Source organism: Zootoca vivipara, chromosome 10 (genome assembly GCF_963506605.1).
Source record: "Zootoca vivipara chromosome 10, rZooViv1.1, whole genome shotgun sequence".
NCBI lineage: Eukaryota > Metazoa > Chordata > Lepidosauria > Squamata > Lacertidae > Zootoca > Zootoca vivipara.
The window spans coordinates 45,866,615-45,890,141 of record NC_083285.1 but is presented as its reverse complement, the minus strand read 5'-3'; the positions used below and the strand labels follow the sequence as shown (position 1 = coordinate 45,890,141).

Sequence of the window (23,527 nt, the reverse complement as noted above, 5' to 3'; positions counted from 1 at the left end):
CAGTTAGTCTCCCAGCCTTCTGCCCTACCAGTCCCAATGGGCACATCTGGAAGTTGCAAGGGGTGAAAAATGCAGCAGGAGGAGAGGTCCCTAGTGTCTGGGATTTGGAGCTCCTTTTCAGGTGCAATGCAAATTGCTGGTTTAATAACCAACTAAGTCTGATGAGGGTGGCGCTGTGGGTTAAACCACAGAGTCTAGGGCTTGCCGATCAGAAGATCAGTGGCTCGAATCCCCGTGACGACTCCGTTGCTCAGTCCCTACTCCTGCCAACCTAGCAGTTCGAAAGCACGAAGTGCAAGTAGATAAATAGGTACCGCTCCGGTGGGAAGGTAAACGGCGTTTCCGTGCACTGCTCTGGTTCACCAGAAGTGGCTTTGTCATGCTGGCCACATGACCCGGAAGCTGTATACTTCCTCCCTCAGCCAATAACGTGAGATGAGCGGCACAACCCCAGAGTCGTCTGCGACTGGACCCTTTACCTTTAAGTCTGAATGACTTAGGACCGGGATATTTGATGAACCACTTCCTTCCATGGTTCTAGCCTGCCTGCTCGCTGCATTCACTGTCTGGCTTGCCTCAGAGACGAATTTGGCTGGGATAGAGAATAAGTTTTTTCTTTTCTTTTTTCTAATTCACAAGGCGGAACTTCCTTCCTGCCTTGTGAATTTTGGTTGGTCCTTTCTTTTACTGTATTTAGGCAGGCTGTAAATACTGTTTTTCCAGGCATTTGATCAGCCTTCCTTCTGATGCTTTATCTGTGTTGGCAACCCTCAGTATAATGGGCAATTTCCCAACATCTGGAAAACGAACAAGAATTCAGAGGGTTGGACAGGAATTGCTCAAGTTCCACCAAACATAAGAGTTATCTAAGCGGCCAAGTAATCAAGAGTTTTAATATTACCACCCACTGCAGGTCACTTATTAGTGCCCATTACTCCTGCAGGTAAGTTATAACAAAATGGAGAGATTGGTTAAAGCCCTTTCCAGGTCCCTCCCTCCTTAAATGTTTTTATAGCATTTTTAAGTGATTGGTTTTACTGACAGTTTATTTGGATCCCACATTCTAGCTCTGCCCAGGGTAGTTGGTCTGGTCTCCCCCCCTCCCCCATCGTTCAGCCTGGACACTGAGGTCCAGCTTCAAGGGCCTTCTGGCAGTTCCCTCACTGTGAGAAGTAAAGTTACGGGGAACCAGGCAGAGGGCGTTCTCGGTGGTGGCACCCGCCCTGTTGAACACCTTCCCATCTGGTGTCAAGGAAATAAACAACTATCTGACTTTTACAAGACATCTGAAAAGGCATTTTTAATGTTTGATGTTTTATTGTATTTTAAATATTTTGTTGGAAGCCGCCCAGAGTGGCTGGGGAAACCCAGCCAGATGGGCGGGGTATAAATAATACATTGTTGTTGTTGTTGTTAGGGGAAAGGTCAGGGATAGCTGATTTGAGCATTTCCCATGGAAAATACAGCAAGCAAGCAAGCAATTACAATCATTTTGCCACTATCCGTCTGAAAAAGACTGAACAGAAACTTTGCAACAATAAACTGCGTTCTTGAATGTTGGAAGTGCTGTCAGGAAAAGCGTGAGGGGGCGGGGAAAGGCGAGGTTTCCTGATAGACTAAATTGGGGTTTCAATCTCCGCAAGTTCGCCACGGGGAGCCGCAGCGACTTCCCCGCAAGAGGGCTGCTCCTGTGGGATCCGTGGGTCCTCCTGGGTGCCCATTTGTGCCCCAGCACGGGTTTTCCCCGCGCCTCCGACTCATAGCTGCCAAGTTTTCCCTTTTCTCGCGAGGAAGCCTATTCAGCATAAGGGAAAATCCCTTAAAAAAAGGGATAACTTGGCAGCTATGCTCCGACTGCGCACGAGCAGGCAGCCTCTCCTCTTCGCACCTGCATCCCCCCCTCATTCCCGGGCTCTTCCTTCATAAACTCGTCCACCAGCCTCCTTCCCTTCTCAGCTTAGTTTCCTGCCCGCCCCGCGCTCTCGCGGAGATCCTCTCGCCTTTCTAAAGAAATACAAGGGCACCGTCGACGGAGCTTCTGCTGCCGGACTTAACCCGCCTCTCCTTCTCCTGCCATTGGATTCCTCTCGCGTGTTCACGTGTGCCGACAAGCCCAAAGTCCGCCGGCGTTTCAGTTTCGCTTTCCCCTCCGACCCTCTTCTGATCTGCCTCAGACAGCTTTGAGCCTCCAGGTCGTAGGAAACAGGCAGCCAGAAAGGTGAGTCCCCCCAGAGCATATTTAATAAGTTTTCGAATGGAATTGCATGACAATCCGAGAGTTGGGAGATGAGGGGAACCTGCCAAAAAAAATTGCAGGACAGAGCCCATGGTTTGTTCTTTTTCATTGCGCCAGCCTGCTATGCCTCCTCCTTGGAAACTCCATTTCCACGCACGGACACACAGCTTTGTTGTTTCATCCCCTCCGACAATCAAATCGAGATTCCGCGCTCGTTTCGCATGCTTAGTCTTTCGCTTTTGAGCCCCTCCCTCCATTTTTAAAAACGGTCCTCTTGCAAACTTTATGACTCCCCACAACCTGCTGGTACTTGTACCTTACTCCTATGTGCTGGTGGTGGTGCAATTTGGCTTCATGGGAATCCACACCCTGCACCCCAAATATAGTAGGTGAGGGTGATTGGGCTACAGTCAAAAAGAGCAGCCCTTTGGGTGTGTTTGCTTGTTCCTGTCAGCAGCCACCAAGGATGGGAGGGAATGTGTATGTATAAGAAAGACAGAAAGAGAGGGGGGGTTAAAAGGTAAAGGCAAATGATCCCTGGACAGTAAATCCCAGTCAAAACCTTTGGATTGGCAAGCCCAAGAGGCTCAGTGGAAGGGAGGGAGGGGGTTGGTTGGAGAGAGAATTGGAGATAGCTTTCATTTTCATTTTACAGCTGCAAAACAGGGGGGGGGAGCGTTGGTGAGTTGACCCACCTCCAGCCTCCTTATCGGCAGGTGTGGCACCTGTGAGCTACTGGGGTTGTTTTACAGCAGGCATTCCCAAACTTCAGCCTGCCAGATGTTTTGGACTACAATTCCCATCTTCCCCAACCATTGGTCCTGTTAGCTAGGGATCATGGGAGTTGTAGGCAAAAACATCTGGAGGGCCGCAGTTTGGGGGTGCCTGCTGTAAAACAACCCCAGTAGCTCACAGGTGCCACACCTGCCGATAAGGAGGCTGGAGGTGGGTCAACTCACCAACTCCCCCCCCCCCAGTATTACAGTATTCCAGTTTTACAGTATTAGAAACACCTATGCTGCCCCCTGTGGGTTCTTGGTGGATGTGAGAGAAGATCTGTTGCCCTCCAGGTGTCATTGGTCTTCAAGTCCCATCAGCCCTATCCAGCATGGCCCACAGTCATGGACGATGGGAGTTGTAATCCAGCAACATCTGGAGGGCATCAGGCGCGACATCTATGCTATAGGCAAGTGGAACAGGCTGGTGGGAGAGTTTAGGTTGGTAATCAAGTTCATTGCTACACATGTAATATCAAACTCCACCTGCTTGATAAATACAGTAACTATTTCCACATTATTTGAACAGGTGGGGGGCGGGAGTGCATTCTGTTTTTGTGTACTGAGTTATCAACCAAAGCTGGAGCTTTTCTCCCTAACTTTTTTGGGCCAAAACAATGCTCTTTGAATTTTGTAATTCTGAATATGATAGTATTTTGAGCGAGATGCTGGGTTACAACAGAAGAGGAGAAATATATGGCAGTGAGGATGTGTATATGGCTGAGTATGCTCAGAAATGGCATACATGGGGAAAACCAAGGAGTTCCACATTTCTTGGGGGGGGGGGACAATGTGTGGCTTCCTCGTTTAACTTCCTCAGTGCCTATTTTACCTCTATTTTCCTCTGTCAGATGCTGAAGCTTCTGTGTCTTCTGATTCCAGCAGTCCGAGGCTGGGGACATGGTTGTGCCTGCATAGCTGCCATGGAAGCCCACCCTGTTACTTATGCCAGGGCCTCCCACTTGTGATGATTCTCCCATGAAACATGCAGCCTGGCCCTGGTCCCTCATGCTCCATTAAAGACCATATATCCTGCAGCATTTCCCTGCTTGCACCAGCCCAGATTATACCATCCTGCTTCAGGGCTTTCACTGTTTATCCCACTAGGGGTAATTCAGTTCCAACTCCTCTTTACTTCCATACAGATTCCTTCACGGTCAACAATAAGAGCCTTAAGGGCAGATGCTTCCAACCAGCAGGGGGCCCTAGTGAATGCTTTCACTTCCTTAAGAGTACCTTCTAGGGCAGGCACCCCCAAACTTTGGCCCTCCAGATGTTTTGGACTACAATTCCCATCTTCCCTGACTACTGGTCCTGTTAGCTAGGGATCATGGGAGTTGTAGGCCAAAACATCTGGAGGGCCGCAGTTTGGGGATGCCTGTTCTAGGGGAAGCTGTTAAACAACCTATGAATTTTTAAAGTGTTTTTTAAATTATTCTTATTCTTATTCTTATTAAGTGATTCATTGTGTGTGTTTATGTTGTAAACCTCCCTGTGCTATTCAGATGAAGGGCAGTATAATAAATAATAATAATAATAATAATAATAATAATAATAATAATAATACTTTTATATGTAAGCTGTAATGAGAGCTGTGCAAGGGGAGCAGAGGGGAACATACCATCATACAACAGCTCTTGGTCCTCTTCCACATCCCAATTCCGCAACCATCACAACAATGCCAGTGTAAATAGTACAAAATTACAAGTGTGCAGTGTAAGAGAAGACACAATTAAAGAAGAAACAGTAAATAGTACCCATGTAGGAAGCAAAACAGAATGACAAAAAGGTACTGTGTACATTACAAAAAGGGGGAGGGAACATGTTATTTTAGTTATTTTTCAATAAAGAATTTAAAATAAAATAAAAACGATGTCAGTGTAAATGAGTGGTGAAGGTCCCCTTGCCGACTCAAAACCAGCCCTGGGCCTGGGAGCATGAGGCAGTGTGGCTACAAAATGCCACAGGGCTGAAACTGAGCAGTAAAGACACTACAAGTAGGGCAAAAATAACAGAAGGTCTTGTGGCACTTTGAAAAGCATATTATGACATTAACTTTTGTGGACTGTAATAAACTGTGTTAGTCTTTATGGTGCTAGGACTCAGTTGGCACAACAAACTAGCACATCTACTCCGCTGGAAACTTACAAGTGGGTCCTGCATCAAAATACTACAGTATGAAGTATGAGCTCCTGTATAATTAGGCCAGCCATGCCCTCCACCAGAGTACTCCATTCCGTTCTCCCTCCCCCCTGGTTTTACATTTCCCCCCCTTTAAATGACAGTCATTTTTCTGTGCTGATTGGACATGATAATTAGTCATAGGGCTGTTTATGGAATTTCTTGCTTAGTTCCCCCCCCCCTTTTGTGTTGTGTGCGTATTTCTAAAAACTTCACCACCATTTTGCCGATAAGTTCCTCCTGTGCATGAGTGTTGCTGTTCTCACGACATTAGCATGGGGACCATCCCCTGAGGATGAGAAATGGAATATAAGAAAAGTTGGCACTGATATAAAGTGTCCTGGCCTCTGCATTCATCATTTGAGGCCTTCCTTTGTGTGCCTTCTCCATGTGAGGTCCAGAAGATGGCAACACGAGAACGGGCCTTCTCTGTAGTGGCTCTCCGTTTGTGGAAAGTTCTCCCCCAGAGAGGTTCGCCTGGCACCTTCATTACAGTGGTACCTCAGTTTATGAACACAATTGGTTCCGGAAGTCTGTTCATAAACTGAAGCGTTCATAAACTGAAGCGAACTTTCCCATTGAAAGTAATGGAAAGTGGATTAATCCATTCCAGACGGGTACACGGAGTACTCAACCTGAAGCGTACTTAACCCGAAGCATGGGTGTAATTGGTTCTGGAAGTCTGTTCATAAACCGAAGCGTTCATAAACTGAAGCGAACTTTCCCATTGAAAGTAATGGAGAGTGAATTAATCCGTTCCAGATGGGTCCGTGGCATTCGTAAACCGAAAATTCATAAACCGAGGTGTTCAGAAACCGAGGTTCCACTGTATATATATTTTAGGTGCCAGGCAAAAGCATTGGCTGATTAATATTCTGCAGCCTTTTAAATGTGTCTGTTGGAAGGGGTGGTGGTATTGTTTTGCTGGTTTGTTTTACTTATTTGCTTGTTTTTATCCTGTTTTTTATTCTGTGTACCGTCCTGCGATCTTATGATGAATGGTAGTATACAAATCCTCATCCTCATCCCTGCCCCATACATGGCATCACTTACGATGTCAGGTGTGCAGCAGGTGGGCATGGTTTGGGGGAAATGGCTTCACAGCTCAAACTAGGACTCACGCTGGGCCAAATTTGGCCAGCAGAGCAGAGGTTCTGCACACCTGCTATAGATGTTTTGAATTATAACTCCCTTCCTACCCAACCAATGGCAACTAATAGGACGTCTTGTCCAAAGCTTATGGAGGCACTAGTTTGGAGAAGGCTTTCTTGGGTATAGCTTTCTAGGTCCATTTTCCCCCTAAAGCCTGACATTCGGTTTGACATGATGGATCAAGTAAGGAATGGACAAATCGTAGCTGAGCTGCACAATTATTATGACACTTGTTTTGAGACATTTAGATCCCTGTTCTAAGATGTTGGCCTTTGACGCTACTCCCCATGAATTCACTCAATATCTTCTGCGAATTCTTAATTAATTTCCTAGGGATTATCACTGGTTTAGATTGAAAGTAAACCAGGAGCTTTGGCAACACAACCGTTTTAAGTGTGCGGATTTGCATGGGCCACATTAGCTTTAATTCCGTGCCCCCCCACTCTTTAAACTCTGCCTTAATAGATCTAATTAATTAAATGCAATTGTTTTCTAAGAGATCAGCCCTGTTTGAAATAATGAGGATTCCTCCTAGGTACTTTCATACTGTGTTTAAACATTTGCACTGGCATACTTAATACTTTCCTGAATCCTAAAAGAAAAAATGGTTGGCTTCAGGGGCGTAGCCAGGATCAAAATTAGGGGGGCAAGGGGCGGGGCCAAGGCACAGGGGAGGGGCCACAGTGGGGCAAGGAAAGCCATGGTCGTTCGGGGGCAAGGGGGCGCCAGGAGCAGCCCAAAATCGGGCTGCTCCGACCCCCTCCTCCCCCTCCGCAACCGGCAGGGGCGAGGGGGCACCAGGATCAGCCTGAAATCGGGCTGCTCCGACCCCCTCCTTGACAGGCAGGGGTGAGGGGGCACCAGGATCAGCCCAAAATCGGGATGCTCCAACCCCCTCTTCCCCCTCCGCGATTGGCAGGGGCAAGGGGGCGCCAGGATCAGCCCGAAATCGGGCTGCTTCAACCCCCTCCTCCCCCTCCTCAACAGGTAGGGGCGAGGGGGCGGCAGGATCAGCCCAAAATCGGGCTGTTCCGATCCCCTCCTCCCCCTACGCGATCACTGGCCAGCCAAACGCTTTCCCTCCACCCGCCCCACAGCCAGCCAGGGAGAAGGGAGACGGCACCGGGCAGCGGGGCAGGCTGGCCAGCGGCCCTGCTTCTAGGAGGGGCTCCTGCCCCCCTGCCTACGCCCATGGTTGGCTTAATTCTTGATTTTATGCCAAGTTACCTTTGTTCAAAGGGTCTGCTGGTTTCTCTTTAAGGTTTCCAGACTCAAAAGAGAGCAGGGCAATTAAAGGCACAGAAGTCCTGTCCACTATTGAGTCTGGCAACCCTATCTGTAGATCCCGACACGTCTGTAGCATTGTCAGCAAACAAACTGGTTTTACTTCATACTGCCCATGTGGGCACTCCTTTATGCTAGGATTCCCTCTTAACAGCTTGCGCAAAAGGCTTGACAGATAAAGCAAAGAGCATTAGGGACAAAGGATAGCCCTGTCATCCCCTCCTTTGCATGGGAAATATCACTGGGCTGAAATACTAGTTAGTTAAGTGGGTTACATAAACCTTCTCCAACCGGGGGAGAATTTTGGACCTACTGAGACTGAAGGGAGATATTTCAGAACAGGTATAGGGCCCCCTAGGTTGCGGGAGCCTGGGTTATGATCATGTTTCCAGTCAGTCTGTAGGCTTAATTTCCCAATTTTAAAAGTTTTGACCTTTAAAACATATCTCAACATGGGGCTAAGATACTTGAAGGACTGCCTGTGTCCCATGTAGCGTAGTGGGTGGGGAACAGAGGACCTTCTAGAGTATTGGCACCTCAATTGTGGAATGTTCACATTCTCCACCTAGCACAGATTCCATTGTCATTTTGGTACCAGGCAAAACATTTGCTTTACTATTTTTTCAAACATAGTTTTAAACCTGCTGGTCCCTCTCCTTTCCTTTTATATTTCAAAAAATATCATTCTGCTCTCCCCCTCCCCCCCGTTTTTATGATTATTTAAATCTTGGAGGAAGCTACAGTTAGTGATCCCCAACGGCTTGGATGCATGGCTCATATGCACAAGGAACTGCATGTTTCCTATTGTGGGCCCAATTTTACGGAACTTCCTTCCCGTTGAGGTCAGACAAGCTCCCTCCCTACTGAACTTCCAATGACTTAAAAAAAAAATCTAGCAGGCTGTTACAAGAATTTTAAGGTCTTAGATATATAATAAATGTTCATAAATGTACAAGGCAAACACGTACATAAATATATAAACCAATGACTGAAAACAGTACAGAAAAAGTCCTGAAACCATTTTGACTCCCAAACTGACAAAATGTTTCTCTGCAAGGAAGGAGGGGGGTGAGGGAACCTTCCCATTGTCTCAGGAATTAAAGGGATTACCATCTCAAAGGATTGGCCAGACTACCAGGAAGGGCAATCAGAGAAGGCAGTAGGATAGCTGACAGACATGGGATAAACAGTGGGCTCAGATTTATGTTGGAGACCACCCTCTCCTCTGATGTAGGTGTGATGTACCTGGAGCGTGGTCTTGGGCAACACCCCTTCTGTGATGTATGAATGGCACTTCTGGGAGTGGTCTTGGGCTACAGGGGGGGGGGCAATTTTAAAATGTCTATATAAGGGCAAGCACGCTTTGGTTCTGGGTCCTTCTTTTCTCCTGTGTGAGAGAGAAAGCACCCTGTTGCAACAGTTTTTATTTTATTTTATTTGCTTGGGAAAAATAAGCAATTAGGCAAACCGCCTTGCTTTTCAGAACCCTTGGTCTGGTCTCTGTCATTTCTCTACCAGAAAGAGCTACTAAATTTGGTTCGCTCTCTCTGGAGGTTTTCGGACTCCCTATCGGGGTCGGAACCCTTTTAGCTAAGGGGTCCAATTCGGCCCCCTTAGCTCACAGGCATTTTAGAAGTCTGAATATATGGTTTTAACTGTTTTATGTGTTGTGTATTTGCATGCCACCTAGAGACCATTGTAGGTAAGTAGTAGGTAAGTGATGCAGCGGCTAAAAAAGCCAATGCAATTCTGGGCTGCATCAATAGGAGTATAGCATCTAGATCAAGGGAAATAATAGTACCACTGTATTCTGCTCTGGTCAGACCTCACCTGGAGTACTGTGTCCAGTTCTGGGCACCACAGTTCAAGAAGGATACTGACAAGCTGGAACGTGTCCAGAAAAGGGCAACCAAAATGGTCAAAGGCCTGGAAACAATGCCTTATGAGGAACAGCTTAGGGAGCTGGGTATGTTTAGCCTGGAGAAGAGAAGGTTAAGGGGTGATATGATAGCCATGTTCAAATATATCAAAGGATGTCATATAGAGGAGGGAGAAAGGTTGTTTTCTGCTGCTCCAGAGAAGCAGACACGGAGCAATGGATTCAAACTACAAGAAAGAAGATTCCACCTAAACATTAGGAAGAACTTCCTGACAGTAAGAGCTGTTCGGCAGTGGAATTTGCTGCCAAGGAGTGTGGCGGAGTCTCCTTCTTTGGAGGTCTTTAAGCAGAGGCTTGACAGCCGTCTTGTCAAGAATGCTTTGATGGTGTTTCCTGCCTGGCAGGGGGTTGGACTGGATGGCCCTTTTGGTATCTTCCAACTCTATGATTCTATGATTCTAGTATATAAATTGTTTAAATAAAAATAAATAAATTTGCATTTTAATTGTTTTTGCATCCCCCCCTTTTAAAACATACCATGGCAACTCTTACTGAAGTGTAGTGCAAACATATTTATAATAAATGCAAATTTTGGTCAAAAGTATTTTCTAGCTCAATCCTAAGAGCCTACAGGTATGGCTGGAGTATGAAATTCAGATGTTTGTAAGAATTAGAATGATATTACTGAGGTTAGTTTCATTGGGAGATATCTTGGTTCACCTTCACCCTTACTATCTAGTTGTTTTCCTTTCCAGACTAAAGTCCACTCAAGCTGAGAAGAACGGATTTACCATTTAGTAACTGTGAGGCACCTGCCCAAATTGCTGCTGGAGAATGTCAAAATTCCAAAGGTAGTTGTCAAGCTTCTGGTCTTCTAATTGTTACCTTTGTTCATGACATATAAAAGGAGCCCCAAGCATCTCCCAGAATCCTCGGTGATACATTGGGTAATAGATATTGGTCATAATATACCGTTGGACCTTCCTTTTCGAACAGCCTAGTTCTCGAACGCTTTGGCTCCCGAACGCTGCAAACCTGGAAGTGACTGTTCCAGTTTGCGAACTATTTTTGGAAGTCGAACGTCCGACGGGGGCATCCAATTGACTGCAGGAGTTTTCTGGCTCAGAAGCCGCGCTTTGCTTTCTGAATGTTTTGGAAGCCAAACAGACTTCCGGAACAGATTCCATTCGACTTCCAAGGTACAATTGTAGATATGGAAGTATGGGAACGATTGTGGAATATGGATATAAAATTTATAGCATGCTTGGGAAAAATAGTATAAGAGAAATGGTCTAAGAGAAAATCATATGAAAATGATGTATCGATGGTATCTAACACTGAGGAAGTTCACAAAAATGTATAAATCTAAATCAAGTGTTGGAAATGTAATTAGAAAGAAGGTTCTTTTTAGCATATGTGGTGGTCTTATAGTAAGGTCAAAGTTTACTGGGAAATGATATATAATGAAATGAAAAGGATGCTTAAAGTAACCTTTGTAAAAAAAAAAATCAGAAGCTTTTCTTTTGGGAATTATAGGGACAGAACTACCTAAAATGTATAGAAACTTATTCATGTATCCTACTACAGCAGCAAGAATGTTACTTGCCCCAAAATGGAAAGAAGCAGAAGTCCCAATAAAGGAAGAATGGAAACAAAAACTTATGGAATATGCAGAAATGGCGAAACTTACTGGAATAATAAGAAATCAAGAATATATATATATATATATATAGAGAGAGAGAGAGAGAGAGAGAGATGAATGCAAATGGTTTATTGAATATTTACAAATAAATTATAAACAGATAAAAACATTGGCAGGATTATTGTAACAACCTGCAGTGTTATAAGAGTCTGTATTTAAAGAAGATGAATAAATGAGCAAATTAAGTTAATTTGGATATGCAGAAGAATAAATTTAACGAACCGCAGAAAAAGGGGGATGGAAGTCAAGTTTTGAAATATCAAAATGAATGTAAAATTAGTGAAATGTTTAAAACTATCGAAAGTATAAACTTGAAAAGTAAGTGTGTGTGTTTGTGTGTGTTATAAACTAGAAAAAAAAGTAGTGGGAGGCTTCACACTTCCCAGCTGAGTAAATGGAGAAAGACCAGGGATATTGTGCAGAGGAAAAAGAGGGCAGCCCTTTCCCCCATCTTCCAAGGGGTGTTAGCAGCCCCATTTAAGATGCACCCTGTGTAATGCCTGTACAGCTTTTATACTAAGAATAGAAAGAAAGCAGATCACAGGCCATGCTGTATTACAAAATATAAATACTGTACTACTACCCAGGAAACTTTGGCACCCACTTCCCAATCTTTTGGCTGGGTCTCCCCCCACCCACCCACCCAATTTTCTCCTGATTTAAATTTTCTCCTCAGATTTAAATCGGCTATAATTAAAAGCCCACACCAGTAGCAAGCAAATATGAACTAAAGCTCCCAAATGGACTTCCAGATCAATACAAGTTAACTCAAATGGCTGAACCCCTGCCATTAAAACATCAGGCGAAATCAAAACAGGAAAGTCTAACAAGGGGCATTTATCATTTCAAATTCATAGTAGCACCCTGTTCACCAGGTGCTTCCATGTTCCTCCAGACCATGCTAGGTGGGACGTCCCAGGGACTCAGATCCCACTCTTTTGCAGGCAGAATGGGAGACCCAACCTCATAGATCTCCTCTCCAGCATTTCAGAAACCCCCCAAAGCATTAAGCTGCTCTTATGTCAGGGTGTGTGCAGGGAACAGATTGGGGGAACATACTGATCTAAAGGACCCGTAGCTTACCCACTCTCCCAAAATAAGCCCCCAAACAGGAGGGAAGCAGTGCCAGTTCTGGAGCTCAGGAAGTGAATTGGGGGGTGGAATTAAAATGCAAAAACAAAACGGGAGATGAGCAGCAGAGCACTGTGCCACCATCGCTTCTGCCTTGTAGAAAGAGCCTAGCAGAGCATGGGATGTATTTGGTCATCTGCCTTTTGTTCTCTTCCCCCGGCCACTTTTTAGAATTGCAGCCAAAGACCATTTTCCATAAGAGATGTTCAATTAAAATACAGTGGTGCCTCTACTTACGAATTTAATGCGTTCCGAACGCACATTCGTAAGTCAAAAAAAAATTGTAAGTCGAATCCCATAGGAATGCATTGGGAGAAAAAATTCGTAAGTCGAAGCAACCCTATCTAAACTGCATCCAAGATGGTGGACAGAGCTCTGTTCGTAAGCAGAAACATTCGTAAGTACAGTGGTACCTCGACTTACAAATTTAATCCGTTCCGAATGCACATTCTTATGTCGAAAAATTCGTAAGTCGAATCGTGGTTTCCCATAGGAAAGCATTGGAAACGGATTAATTCGTTCCGGAGCCTAGAAAAAAGACCAAGAAACCCAGGTTTTTGTGCAAAAAACTTTAAAGTCCCCACACGAGAAAGACCAACTTCAAGCATCATGGCTACTTCCAGCCGAGGAGAAGGAGGAGGGCAGCGGGTGGGCAAAGGCGAGCTAGGGTGGCTCCGGGGGATTTTTCCTAAGGTGCCGAATCCGCTGCCTTCCCCCGCCGGGACCAAGCCTCCGTCTCCCTCAGTGCGGGCTCCTCCAGGTGGGGCGCGAAGACCGTGCCGCTGCCAAGAGCGCACGGCGCCCTGTTTCCTGGGCGCGCCAGATTCTGCTGGGCTCGACTTCGAAGGATACCGCCTCCGCTGGGGTGCCCGGCGGCATCCCCCGCCGCCCCTCACTGTGCCCGCCTGCCTCAGCTTGGAGAGGGTCCTGCGCAGGGGGTCAGACATGCCTGGCGGTGGTCGTCGCCTCTTCCCCGCCTGGGGGTTAGTTGCTGGGCGCCGCCACCGTTGCGTGCGTTCCGAGGGAGGCGGCGAGTGCTGCAACCCGGAGGCCGGCTGGCAGGAGCGCCCCATCGCCCCCTCTCTCGCGCGCATCCCGCTCTCCCTCCTCTTTTGCTGCTGCTGCTGCTGCTCACCAAGGGAGGCTGGCTAGTGGCGGCGGCGGGGGCCCGATCCGGCCATAGACCGAGCATAGGAAGTGGCGATCCGGCGGGAGGCCGGCTAGTGGCGGTGGCAAGGGCCCCATCCGGCCTTCGGATGTCGAAAAATTTGTAAGCACGCGCCAATTTTTTTTATTTGTAAGTCAAATTTTTCGTAAGTAGGGTCATTCGTAAGTCGAGGTACCACTGTACTGAATTCTACATGTTTCTGTAATTATATGCATCATACACATTTGTTTTATGTCTGCTTTCTCAGGAAGCACAGATTTGTAGGGGATGCAGGAAATTGTGTTTTTTTTGGGGGGGGACACCTATCTTTTAGCTTCCTTTTAATATGTATTTATATTTGCAGAAATGCAGGAAAGATGCCTTCAGAGAAAGCTCTTGATGAAGCTATTGCTCATTTTCTCAAAGAATTCCCTGAGAAGAAAAATGAGATCGAGATGTACATCCAATGCCTTCGGGAAAGGGCAGACGACATTGACAAGACCCATAAGGATTGCACCATTGCCAGCGTTACTGCCAGCTCTGTAAGTGCAGCTTCTGGTGTCTTGTCCATCGTGGGACTGGCCTTGGTCCCTGTAACAGCAGGCGCAAGTTTAATCCTGACAGCCACAAGCATGGGCTTAGGGATAGCGTCAGGAGTAACTAGCATCTCTGCTGGTTTGTCCAAGTGCATTATTCATTCAAAGGAAAAGAAAAAATCGCAGGAACTGGTAAAGGAATGCGAGGAAAGCCTAAGAATGGCGCTGAGCCTCGAGAAAATTGGTTTCAACTATCAACTGCCCCCAGATGACGACACTAATTTGGAAGTAGCCAAAATGGCAATCACTTCGGGTTCTGCTCTTGTTCGGAGCATTCCAAGAGTGGTTGACCAAGCGACAGACATTGCAGCAAATGTAGAGGCATTGGCGATGGTTCGTGCTAATCCTGCCTTGAAGACTTTGGCCAAGGAAGCAAGTACAGTAGAGACCGTAGCCAGGAATGCAATCAAGGGGATTGACCAGGTCGATGAGGCATTTAAAGGAACTGCCCTCGCAGTGAGCAAGTCTGCTAGAGTGGCAGGGTGTGTGCTGTCTGGGTTGTTTCTTGCAGTGGATGCTTACTGCATTGCTAAGGATGCCATAGACTTGTCAAAAGGGGCCAAGACAGAAAAGGCAGATGAGCTCAGAGCCAAGGCTAATAAGTTGGAGGAGATGGTGCAGAATCTGACAGAGTTCTACATAGAACTGAAAGAAGAATGGGACTGAAATGGACCCCAACCACTTTGTGAGCTCATTGGTTGTGAACATCAGCCCAGGCAGTAGACATGATTATTCCTCCTTCTGGATAGTAATAGTAATAATTTATTATTTATACCCCACCCATCTGGCTGGGTTTCCCCAGCCACTCTGGGCAGCTTCCAACAAAAAAATTAAAAATACTTAAAACATCAGCCATTAAAAACTTCCCTAAACAGGGATGCCTTCAGATGTCTTCTAAATGTCAGATAGTTGTTTATTTCTTCTGATGGGAGGGTGTTCCACAGGCGGGCGCCACTACCGAGAAGGCACTCTGCCTAGTTCCTTGCAACTTCGCTTCTCGCAGTGAGGGAACCGCCAGAAGGCCTCAATGTCTAGGCAGAACGATGGGGGTTGAGATGCTCCTTCAGGTATACTGGGCCGAGGCCATTTAGGGCTTTAAAGGTTAGCACCAACATTTTGAATTGTGCTCGGAAACGTACTGGGTGCCAATGTAGGTTCTCCACCCCCATCATTCTACCCGGACACTGAGGTCCAGCGCCAAGGGCCTTCTGGTGGTTTCCTTGCTGTGAGATGCCAAGTTACAGGGAACCAGGCAGAGGGCCTTCTCGGTAGTGGCACCCGCCCTGTGGAACACCCTCTCCCACTAGATGTCAAAGAGAACAACAACTACCAGACTTTTAGAAGACATCTGAAGGCAGCCCTGTTTGATGAGTTTCTGTATTTTAATATTTCGTTGGAAGCTGCCCAGAGTGGCTGGGGGAACCTAGCCAGATGGGCAGTGTATTATTATTATTATTATTATTAATAATAATAATAATATTTATTATGTCTTTCAAGACCGGTGTTATATGGTTTTGGCAGCCACTCCCAGTCACCAGTCTAACTGCTGCATTCTGGATTAGTTGTAGTTTCAAAGGTAGCCCCATGTAGAGTGCGTTGCAGTAGTCCAAGTGAGAGATAACCAGAGCATGCACCACTCTGGCAGCCTGCGTACCAGATGGAGCTGGTAGACAGCTGCCCTGGACACAGAATTGACCTGCACCTCCATGGATAGCTGCGAGTCCAAAATTACTCCCAGGCTGCACACCTGGTCCTTCAGGGGCACAGTTACCCCATTCAGGACCAGGGAGTCCTCCACACCCACCTGCCCCGTCCCCCCAAAACAGTACTTCGGTCTTGTCAGGATTCAACCTCAATCCATTAGCCGCCATTCATCCTCCAACCTTTCTGCTTCCAGTATCATCAGGGAGCTTGGAGAAGCAGATCAGACTATAGCTAGAGAACAGTGCTTAAAACAAGGTCAATTCTAATGTCGTGCCCCATCTCTAAAATTAATTCCCCAGACATTTTATCATGCCTGGTGGATGTGTATAAAAGCTAAAAAATTATGGATACAAATGCATACACGAATACAGAGAATTTTGAAGGTTAATGTTTCAACTGAAACCAGGGCTCCTCCTGCTGGGACTTATGGATATACAGTTAGAAAAAGATGATAAAACTTTATTTCAATATATGATTACAGTGTGAGACTTTTAAGTGCACACAGATGAAAAGAATAATCATTCCCTACAGTGGAGGAATGGATGTTAAAATTATTGGACTTAGCTGAAATGGCAAAGTTTATGTGTTTAATCAGAGAAAAATCAGTCAACATTTACTGAAGACTGGAAACCTCTTACACACTTTTTGCATGAAATAGAAAATAAGCTTATGATATTTGGGTTTGAGGATTTAAGATAATATTGGTTTATAGAAAGTAAATTTGCTGGCTGTTATCTTGGAGTAGATATCTTGAATACATACAGATGAAGAATTGGATGCTCTTTTCTCTTTTCTTTTCATCTTGTTTTTCCTTTTTCCTTTCTGATCTGTGTTTTTATTTAGATTAGTTTTTTAAGCTTGGCAAAAAATATACCCGATATTAATCTTTGTATTTTCTTTCAAATTTAAATAAAACATATTGAAAATAAAATAAATCCCCAGCCTTTTGCCTGGGGTGTGTGGTGTGAGATGGGACTCCTGGTGAAAAACCTTTCCCCCAGGCCTTTAAAGTGTTCTAGTGTATAGATTAGGGTTTTAGGCCGATAACTGATTTCAGGCTGTCCACTGCAATGTATTTTACTGTGATTTTAAAATTAATGATCTGCTATTTGGAGTCTGTCATGCTGAAGGCTTTAGCTGAAGAGTTGCTAATCAAACACTGGAAGCAAATAATTACGTGACTGGGAACAGTAAGAAAATACAATGATACTCCCAGCATGTCCTTTAACATGTTCATTGTAAACTTGTTCAAAACTGGAAAAAAATAAAATCATGTTTGGATAAGTTAATTGGTATTGCTGAGATTTTTTTTAATTTATTTATATTTTTAGGGTGCTTAATGCCAAAATAGGCTTCTAAGCAGTTTACAAAGAGTTGTGAAGCAGAAACCGTCCTGAAGAACAGGGTACCGTATTTTTCCATCTATAAGACACCCCCATGTATAAGTCACCCCCTATTTTTGGGGACTCAGATTTAAGGGAAAGGGGGAGAGATATATCCGTGTATAAGATGCCCCTTAATTTTTGACATTATTTTTAAGGGGGGGAAACCTAGTCTTATACACGGAAAAATACGGCAAGTAGGGTTAGGCTAGCAGAACTACACACAGGAAGCACTGAAGACAATCCAAATGTTTGTGGACTACAATTCCCATCACCCCTAACAATTGTCCATGCTACCCGAGGTTGGTGGGAGTTGTGAGTCTTTAGCATCTGGAACACCACAGCATTTCTTTGTAGGAGGAAAGCATGAAACTCATAGGTCAGGCATCCCCAAACTGTGGCCCTCCATATGTTTTGGCCTACAACTCCCATGATCCTTAGCTAACAGGACCAGTGGTCGGGGAAGATGGGAATTGTAGTCCAAAACATCTGGAGGGCCGAAGTTTGGGGATGCCTGTCATAGGTAGTTCTCACCATCTGATCTCAGTCCATTGGTGTGAACAAGAATTGGCTCTGAACTCCAGCATTCTGCATCCATAGCTTGGACAGTGCTTGCCGGAGTTCCCCACCAAGTAGTCTGTTCAGCTGGCCATGCTCATTTGAAACATGTGGCTGTAGCATCCCTTGAAGGAGAACATTTGTTTCAATGTCCACTACTAGTGTTCAGGGGCAGCAACTTGGGTTAGTGCCTAGTTTTAGGGAGGAGGCACACTTCTGTAGTAGTAGTAGTAGTAGTAGTAGTAGCAGCAGCAGCAGCAATAATAATAGTAATAATAATAATAAATAATAAATAATAATAATCCCTGTAAACAGAAGAACACAAATAGCAGATGATCATAGTATCAGTCAAAGATGGCATAAACTATCAGCATAAATTGCATAAAACCAGGCTTCACATCTTGGAGAAGACAAAGCAGGGCCGGATTTAGGTTTGATGAGGTCCTAAGCTACTGAAGGTAATGGGGCCCTTTACATGTCCAGCTGTCCTTTGTCAACAACAAATTGTTGCTGCTTTTTGTGTTGAATATATGCTATATGGTAATTTAGGGAGCTAATAGATATCTAGAGCCATTTGCACATAACAAAATGCGTATTTTATCCAAGTAATTGTTGAACTGAAATACAATTGGAAATGTACATCCAGGGTTTTTTTCCTTTAATTGTTTTGGGGGGACCCAAAAGAGTGGGGCCCTAAGCCTACCTTGTTTAGCTTGTATACATAAATCCGGCACTGAGACAAAGGGCTTAACTTATTGGGAAACTAAGTGCCCCTTCCTTACTGGGCCCATTTCCTTTTTAAGCTCCCAAGAGACACTCCCAAGCTTCCAGAGTCATCGAGTACATCTGATACAATTTCTGAAACTAAAACAATGAAGGTGTTGAGAGAACAGCCAATATAGGCAAGGAAGGTTGGCTGTAGCCTTTTTTATAAAACCACTCAGAATACCCATGGGTCAACTGAAGGCGGTTGCATCCCCACATTTATACATCTGAGGAATGTAAGACCAGGGAGTGTTGCTGGGACATTCTGCTCAAAAGATGCTGGGTCCCCCAGGGACAACTGTCAACTGCGTAACACGCACAGCTGATCAATTCTGAGAGATATTTCTGGAAAGCAAATTCCTTCCATGTGGATGCAGGCAAACCAGGAGACTTGGAGACAGTACGCTATATGCTATTTGCCCAATACCACTGTACTATTAAGAGCATGGGCAGCATACCATGTCATGCCTCTGAGTCAAATGCGGTGGTGGCCCTGGAGAAGTGTGGGAAGCAAAGCCCAGATGCTGGGGCAGGAAAATGAAATGAAGGGGAGAGGAACATCGAAAGCTGCCACATACCAGGTCCATTGTGCTCAGTGTTGTTTCTGCACTGACAAGACAATGGCTCTCTGGGGTTTCAGGCAGACACTTTTCCAGGGCTACCTGGAGATGCCAAGGATTGAACCTGGGAGATTTTGCATGCAAAGCACTGATCTGCAGCCCTTCCCCAAGTTTGTAAATGGCTATTTCTGAATAATTTGCCTGCATTTCTTTTATTTTTTAAAAAAGCAAAGACACAATAATTTATATTGAGTTGACGCCTAACTGAGAAATCAAGAGAATTTAAACATGGGAGTTGGTAAAGTGAAGTGTTAAAAGCGTGCACTATGAACTGGGAGACTTCAGTTCAACCAACTGCTCAGCTGTGACTACTTCTTTGGTAAAGGTAAAGGACCCCTGGACAGTTATGTCCAGTCAAAGGTGACTATGGGGTGAGGCGCTTATCTCGCTTTCAGGCCAAGGGAGCCGACGTTTGTCCACAGACAGTTTTCCGGGTCATGTAGCCAGCATGACTAAACCACTACTGGCACACGGAGGACCATGACGAGTGCCAGAGCCTATGGAAACACTGTTTACCTTCCTGCTGCAGTGGTATACCTATTTATCTACTTGCACTGGTATGCTTTCAAACTGCTAGGTTGGCAGAAGCTGGGACAAAACGATGGGAGCTCACCCCGTTGCACGGATTTGAACCACTGACCTTCCCTCAGCTGTGAATGTACTAGGTGACTATAGGTGTGATTCACTATCTTTATATCTGTTCTCACATGAACTTGCCCTTTAAGATCTTAAGTAATAGCCTTCTTCCAAGGGTCCCCATCTTTGGAGATTAGATGGGTGGTGACTGGAAGCAGGGCTATACCTGATGGTTCTAATAATGACCATCCAGTTGAGAGAGAGGAGGCATCAAATGGAGGTGGTGTCCCCATGTCTCTCTGCCACAGGTTTAAGGCACTAGAGCAGGAAGCTGCCACTGGCTGGTAGGAGCCAGCAGAAAGGCCCACTTTGCAGTGGAGTGCCAGAGGTTTTGGACTTGAGATCCAAGGACTTACGGTCCTGTGCTGGAGCTGGCACAGCAAAAATGGAGGAATCCATCCATCCTACCTTCCACGACGACTGGCATGAGCTGGAAAAGCTTCAGCCAGCCCTGTCACTCCCCTCCTCCCAGGCATTGTTTAGAATCATAGCTGTCAACCCTCCCTTTTTATGTGGGAAACTCCCTTATTCCAAGCCACAGCTGTCAGCCTTCCCCTTTTTTGCTGGAAATTCCCTTATTCCAGCACCGTTTCCCGCTGCTATCCTGGATTGTTAGATATACCATAGACTGTCCCCGGGACAGGTGAGGCTGCTGCTGATCCCTTATTTTCAAATCCGAAAGTTGACAGCTATGTTTAGAATTGTTCTGCCCATCAGCAAAAAACAACAACTACACTGTAAGGTGCAGGACTCTATTGCTTAGGGGATATTTTCATGCTGCTCTTGCTTCTTTTGTTGTTGCTAATTGCAATGTGTTGGTCTCCTTTTGCTGCTAGTTTACTTGGTGCTTGTTGTTAGGTGCAGTTTTAATTCGTATTGTTAGCTGCCTGGATACTGAAAGGTGGCATAGTTATCTTTTAAAATAGGTAAAACTTCAACCCGCCTCCAGCTGCAGTATAAAGTTACTACTGAACTAGTCTGGTCATAAGAACTAAAGACTATGTAATTTCAAACAGTTTGAGCCCGTAGGGATGTACTATATATCAAAAAATTAGTGTGTTTTAGTTGGCTGTTTCTAGACAAAATGGATTTGGGTGATATGTAAGAGTGTAGTACTCAGCGTGCCTTAAAGCAAACAAAATGAAGCTGGGGTGGGGGTGGGGGATAAAGGCCAGGAAGCCTGACAGCTTGCCCTGGCGCACACAGGAGAGAAGATGCAGGCTGCAGAGTCTCCAGACAATTCTGATCATGGATTTTCTCATAGCAACAAGAGAGCCAACTATCACAGCCTCTCAGATGAAAGTTCTGCCTTCTGGTATAGCACATATTGAGAACTGGCAGTACTACTTCAGAGGAAGAAAAGCTGGTTTCTCTATCAATTTGGGGAAAACAAAAATAAGATTTAATACTAGGTTTAGGATTAAAGCAGTTTCTCTTGGTGCTTGTACTTCGGTGTGTTTATACAGCCACATAGCACAGAAAAACTCTCCCAATTATTATTATTAGTAGTAGTACTAGTTTTTTATACCCCACCTTTCCCCCTGACAGGACTTATGACAGCTTACAGATAAAAACAAGGCACTATAGTAAAAGAGCAAGGATTGTTTTGTAATTGATGGTTAATGTTGGACTGGCAATAAGAGGCAGAGTGCTGACCCTCATGGTCCCTTCCAACTCTACAATTCTATGATTCAGTACACCACGGAGTAGGCTGCAACTGACTTGTAGAAATCCCAATGCAGAGATGGAAGCTACATTTCCCAAGGAATATTTGGGAACAGCCGATGGGATCAAATGCTAGTAGTATTTCTATATTCTTAGAAACAGGCACGGTTTTCAAATGATAATCCCAGCCGACAATTTTTAACTACATCACATTTCTGGCACCTTATTTGAAATTTAAAATGCGCCATGATTTGCATTATGTACCACACCAATCAAATTCACAAATTCAACAACAGAAAAGACAAATAGTGTGAAAGCAGCCCGACATTCAACTGGCTTATGTCATCAGCTCTGCTCACATGCAATCAATTTACATAAAGATTTGCAGCTCCAGAAGGGGGTGCACCTCGCCATCAAAAGGCATATGGCTCAAAAATGCATGATGGCTACCATGAATTTCAGATCTGAACCGGTACCATGTAGTCTGAGATTGTGTGGAGGAGCCTCCCTTGCTGGACCAAGGCTTTATCATGCAATCTAATCCATAATTTTGTGTTTCAAATTATGGTGCTTTAGGTTTCTTGAAAAAAATCTCCCATTTGTTATTGCTACATCTGTACTGTATTATGCTCTTTCTCAAAGTGACTGATCCAACAAGTCCTTTCTTCCAACCCAAGTTTCTCACTGACCCCAAACTATTAACTAAAGGAGGATATTCTACCTACATCTAATCAGCCACCATGTGGCACTGCTACCAAGCTCAGTGCACATTGTAAAGCATGGGCTAGCAATATCTCCAGTAATTGCAAAAATAATCCTGCTTTAAAAGCAGTTTCCAGGAGTGTAATTTGCTCTTGCTTTCTAGTTATTAGGCTTATCTACTTGCAAAATGCTAATGTTTTAGAGACTAATACTTTATAGCTGAAAGCACCTTCTACCTGCTCATCTCAGACCACCTTGCAAAATGTAAACACATTAACCTTCAACAACTATTTGCAAGAGGTTAAATGCATGAGAGCACAGGGATTGACTCCCAAGCTTTTCCAGGACATAAATCTCATCGGAATTGCTGATCTCCATACCCTGTGTAGTCATTGCTAAGTGCTGAGGTGGATTCACTTAACTGTTTTGAGACACACAGGCTGTTTTATCAATTCAACAAAGGGCAATCTTAGCAAATGCGAATAACCAGCTACAGTATTTCTTTCATCCTCGCATGCAATGAGACAAGCATTTCCAGATCCCCATTACTGCAAATTTCAATTGTGATGTGGGGTCAGACATGATCATATGTAGTTGCCACATAGAGGGAGAACATTGGTCTTTCTGGTCCAGTAATGCAAATGGCTCTCAAAGGTCTCAGACAAAGGCCTTTCTCCATCCTGGTACCTGAGACTATTGAACAGCAGGTGCTGGGAACTGATCCTGGGTCCTTCTGAATCCAGTGTTTTGCCTATGCTTTACCATTTGAAGCGTAGATTCTTCACTATTTGTTCTTCATAGTTGCAACCGCCCCACCATATGCAGTCAATCTACTGCAGTAATGAGATTTGAAAAGGCCCCTGAAAACCAGCTCAGCATCTCTGATCCAATGGTGTAATGCCATAAATAAAAGGTTTAGCTTGAAGAGTCAAGTTAATGGCAGTTGTCAAATTATGCCCAGAAACACAGGAAATAAGATTCAAGAGATGCCAATGACCAGTGCCAGATGAGGAATTTAGTTCATCAAGGTTCTGATAACTTGCACTTAACAGGCAAGTAAGGCAAGAAGCCTTTTCATGTGTCGTGTGTGCAAATTTAATGATGTGGCCCTGCTGCTGTCACCCAACTTCCTCATGTTGAGCATGGGCGTCTGAAGACGGGAAGCCCATGCATATAGAGCTCTATGTGCATAGGTGTCCACATGGTCTGAGGCCTTGATTGCCCAAGAATTTCAAACTGAATGGAAGCCCATGTGAGCAGCCTTCCCCATTTCAGACATCCAGGCGCAGTGAACAGGGAGGCACGCAATGTTGGGTGGTAGGGACAGCAACAGTAGCTCATTTCCCCTTCATTTCACAAAGGAGACTAGAGCTTCGTTCAAATTCTGGGAGCATCACTTGCCTTAATGATA

The 23,527-nt window shown here is 45.0% G+C and overlaps 1 protein-coding gene across 2 annotated transcripts; it reads left to right on the top strand.

Moving 5' to 3' along the window:
- The first annotated feature begins 1,484 nt into the window (after positions 1–1,484).
- On the top strand, positions 1,485–23,120 carry LOC118091464 (apolipoprotein L6-like). Of its 2 annotated transcripts, none has more exons than XM_035128500.2 (3): positions 1,485–2,218; positions 10,264–10,707; positions 13,853–23,120. In XM_035128500.2, the coding sequence occupies exon 3, from the start codon at positions 13,866–13,868 to the stop codon at positions 14,748–14,750; it is 885 nt and encodes a 294-aa protein (XP_034984391.1). In that variant the 5' UTR covers positions 1,485–2,218; positions 10,264–10,707; positions 13,853–13,865; the 3' UTR covers positions 14,751–23,120. The 2 variants fall into 2 exon arrangements, with proteins under 2 accessions (XP_034984391.1, XP_034984389.1); XM_035128498.2 differs by having other exon boundaries at positions 1,486–2,218; positions 10,264–10,359.
- The last annotated feature ends 407 nt before the right edge of the window (positions 23,121–23,527 follow it).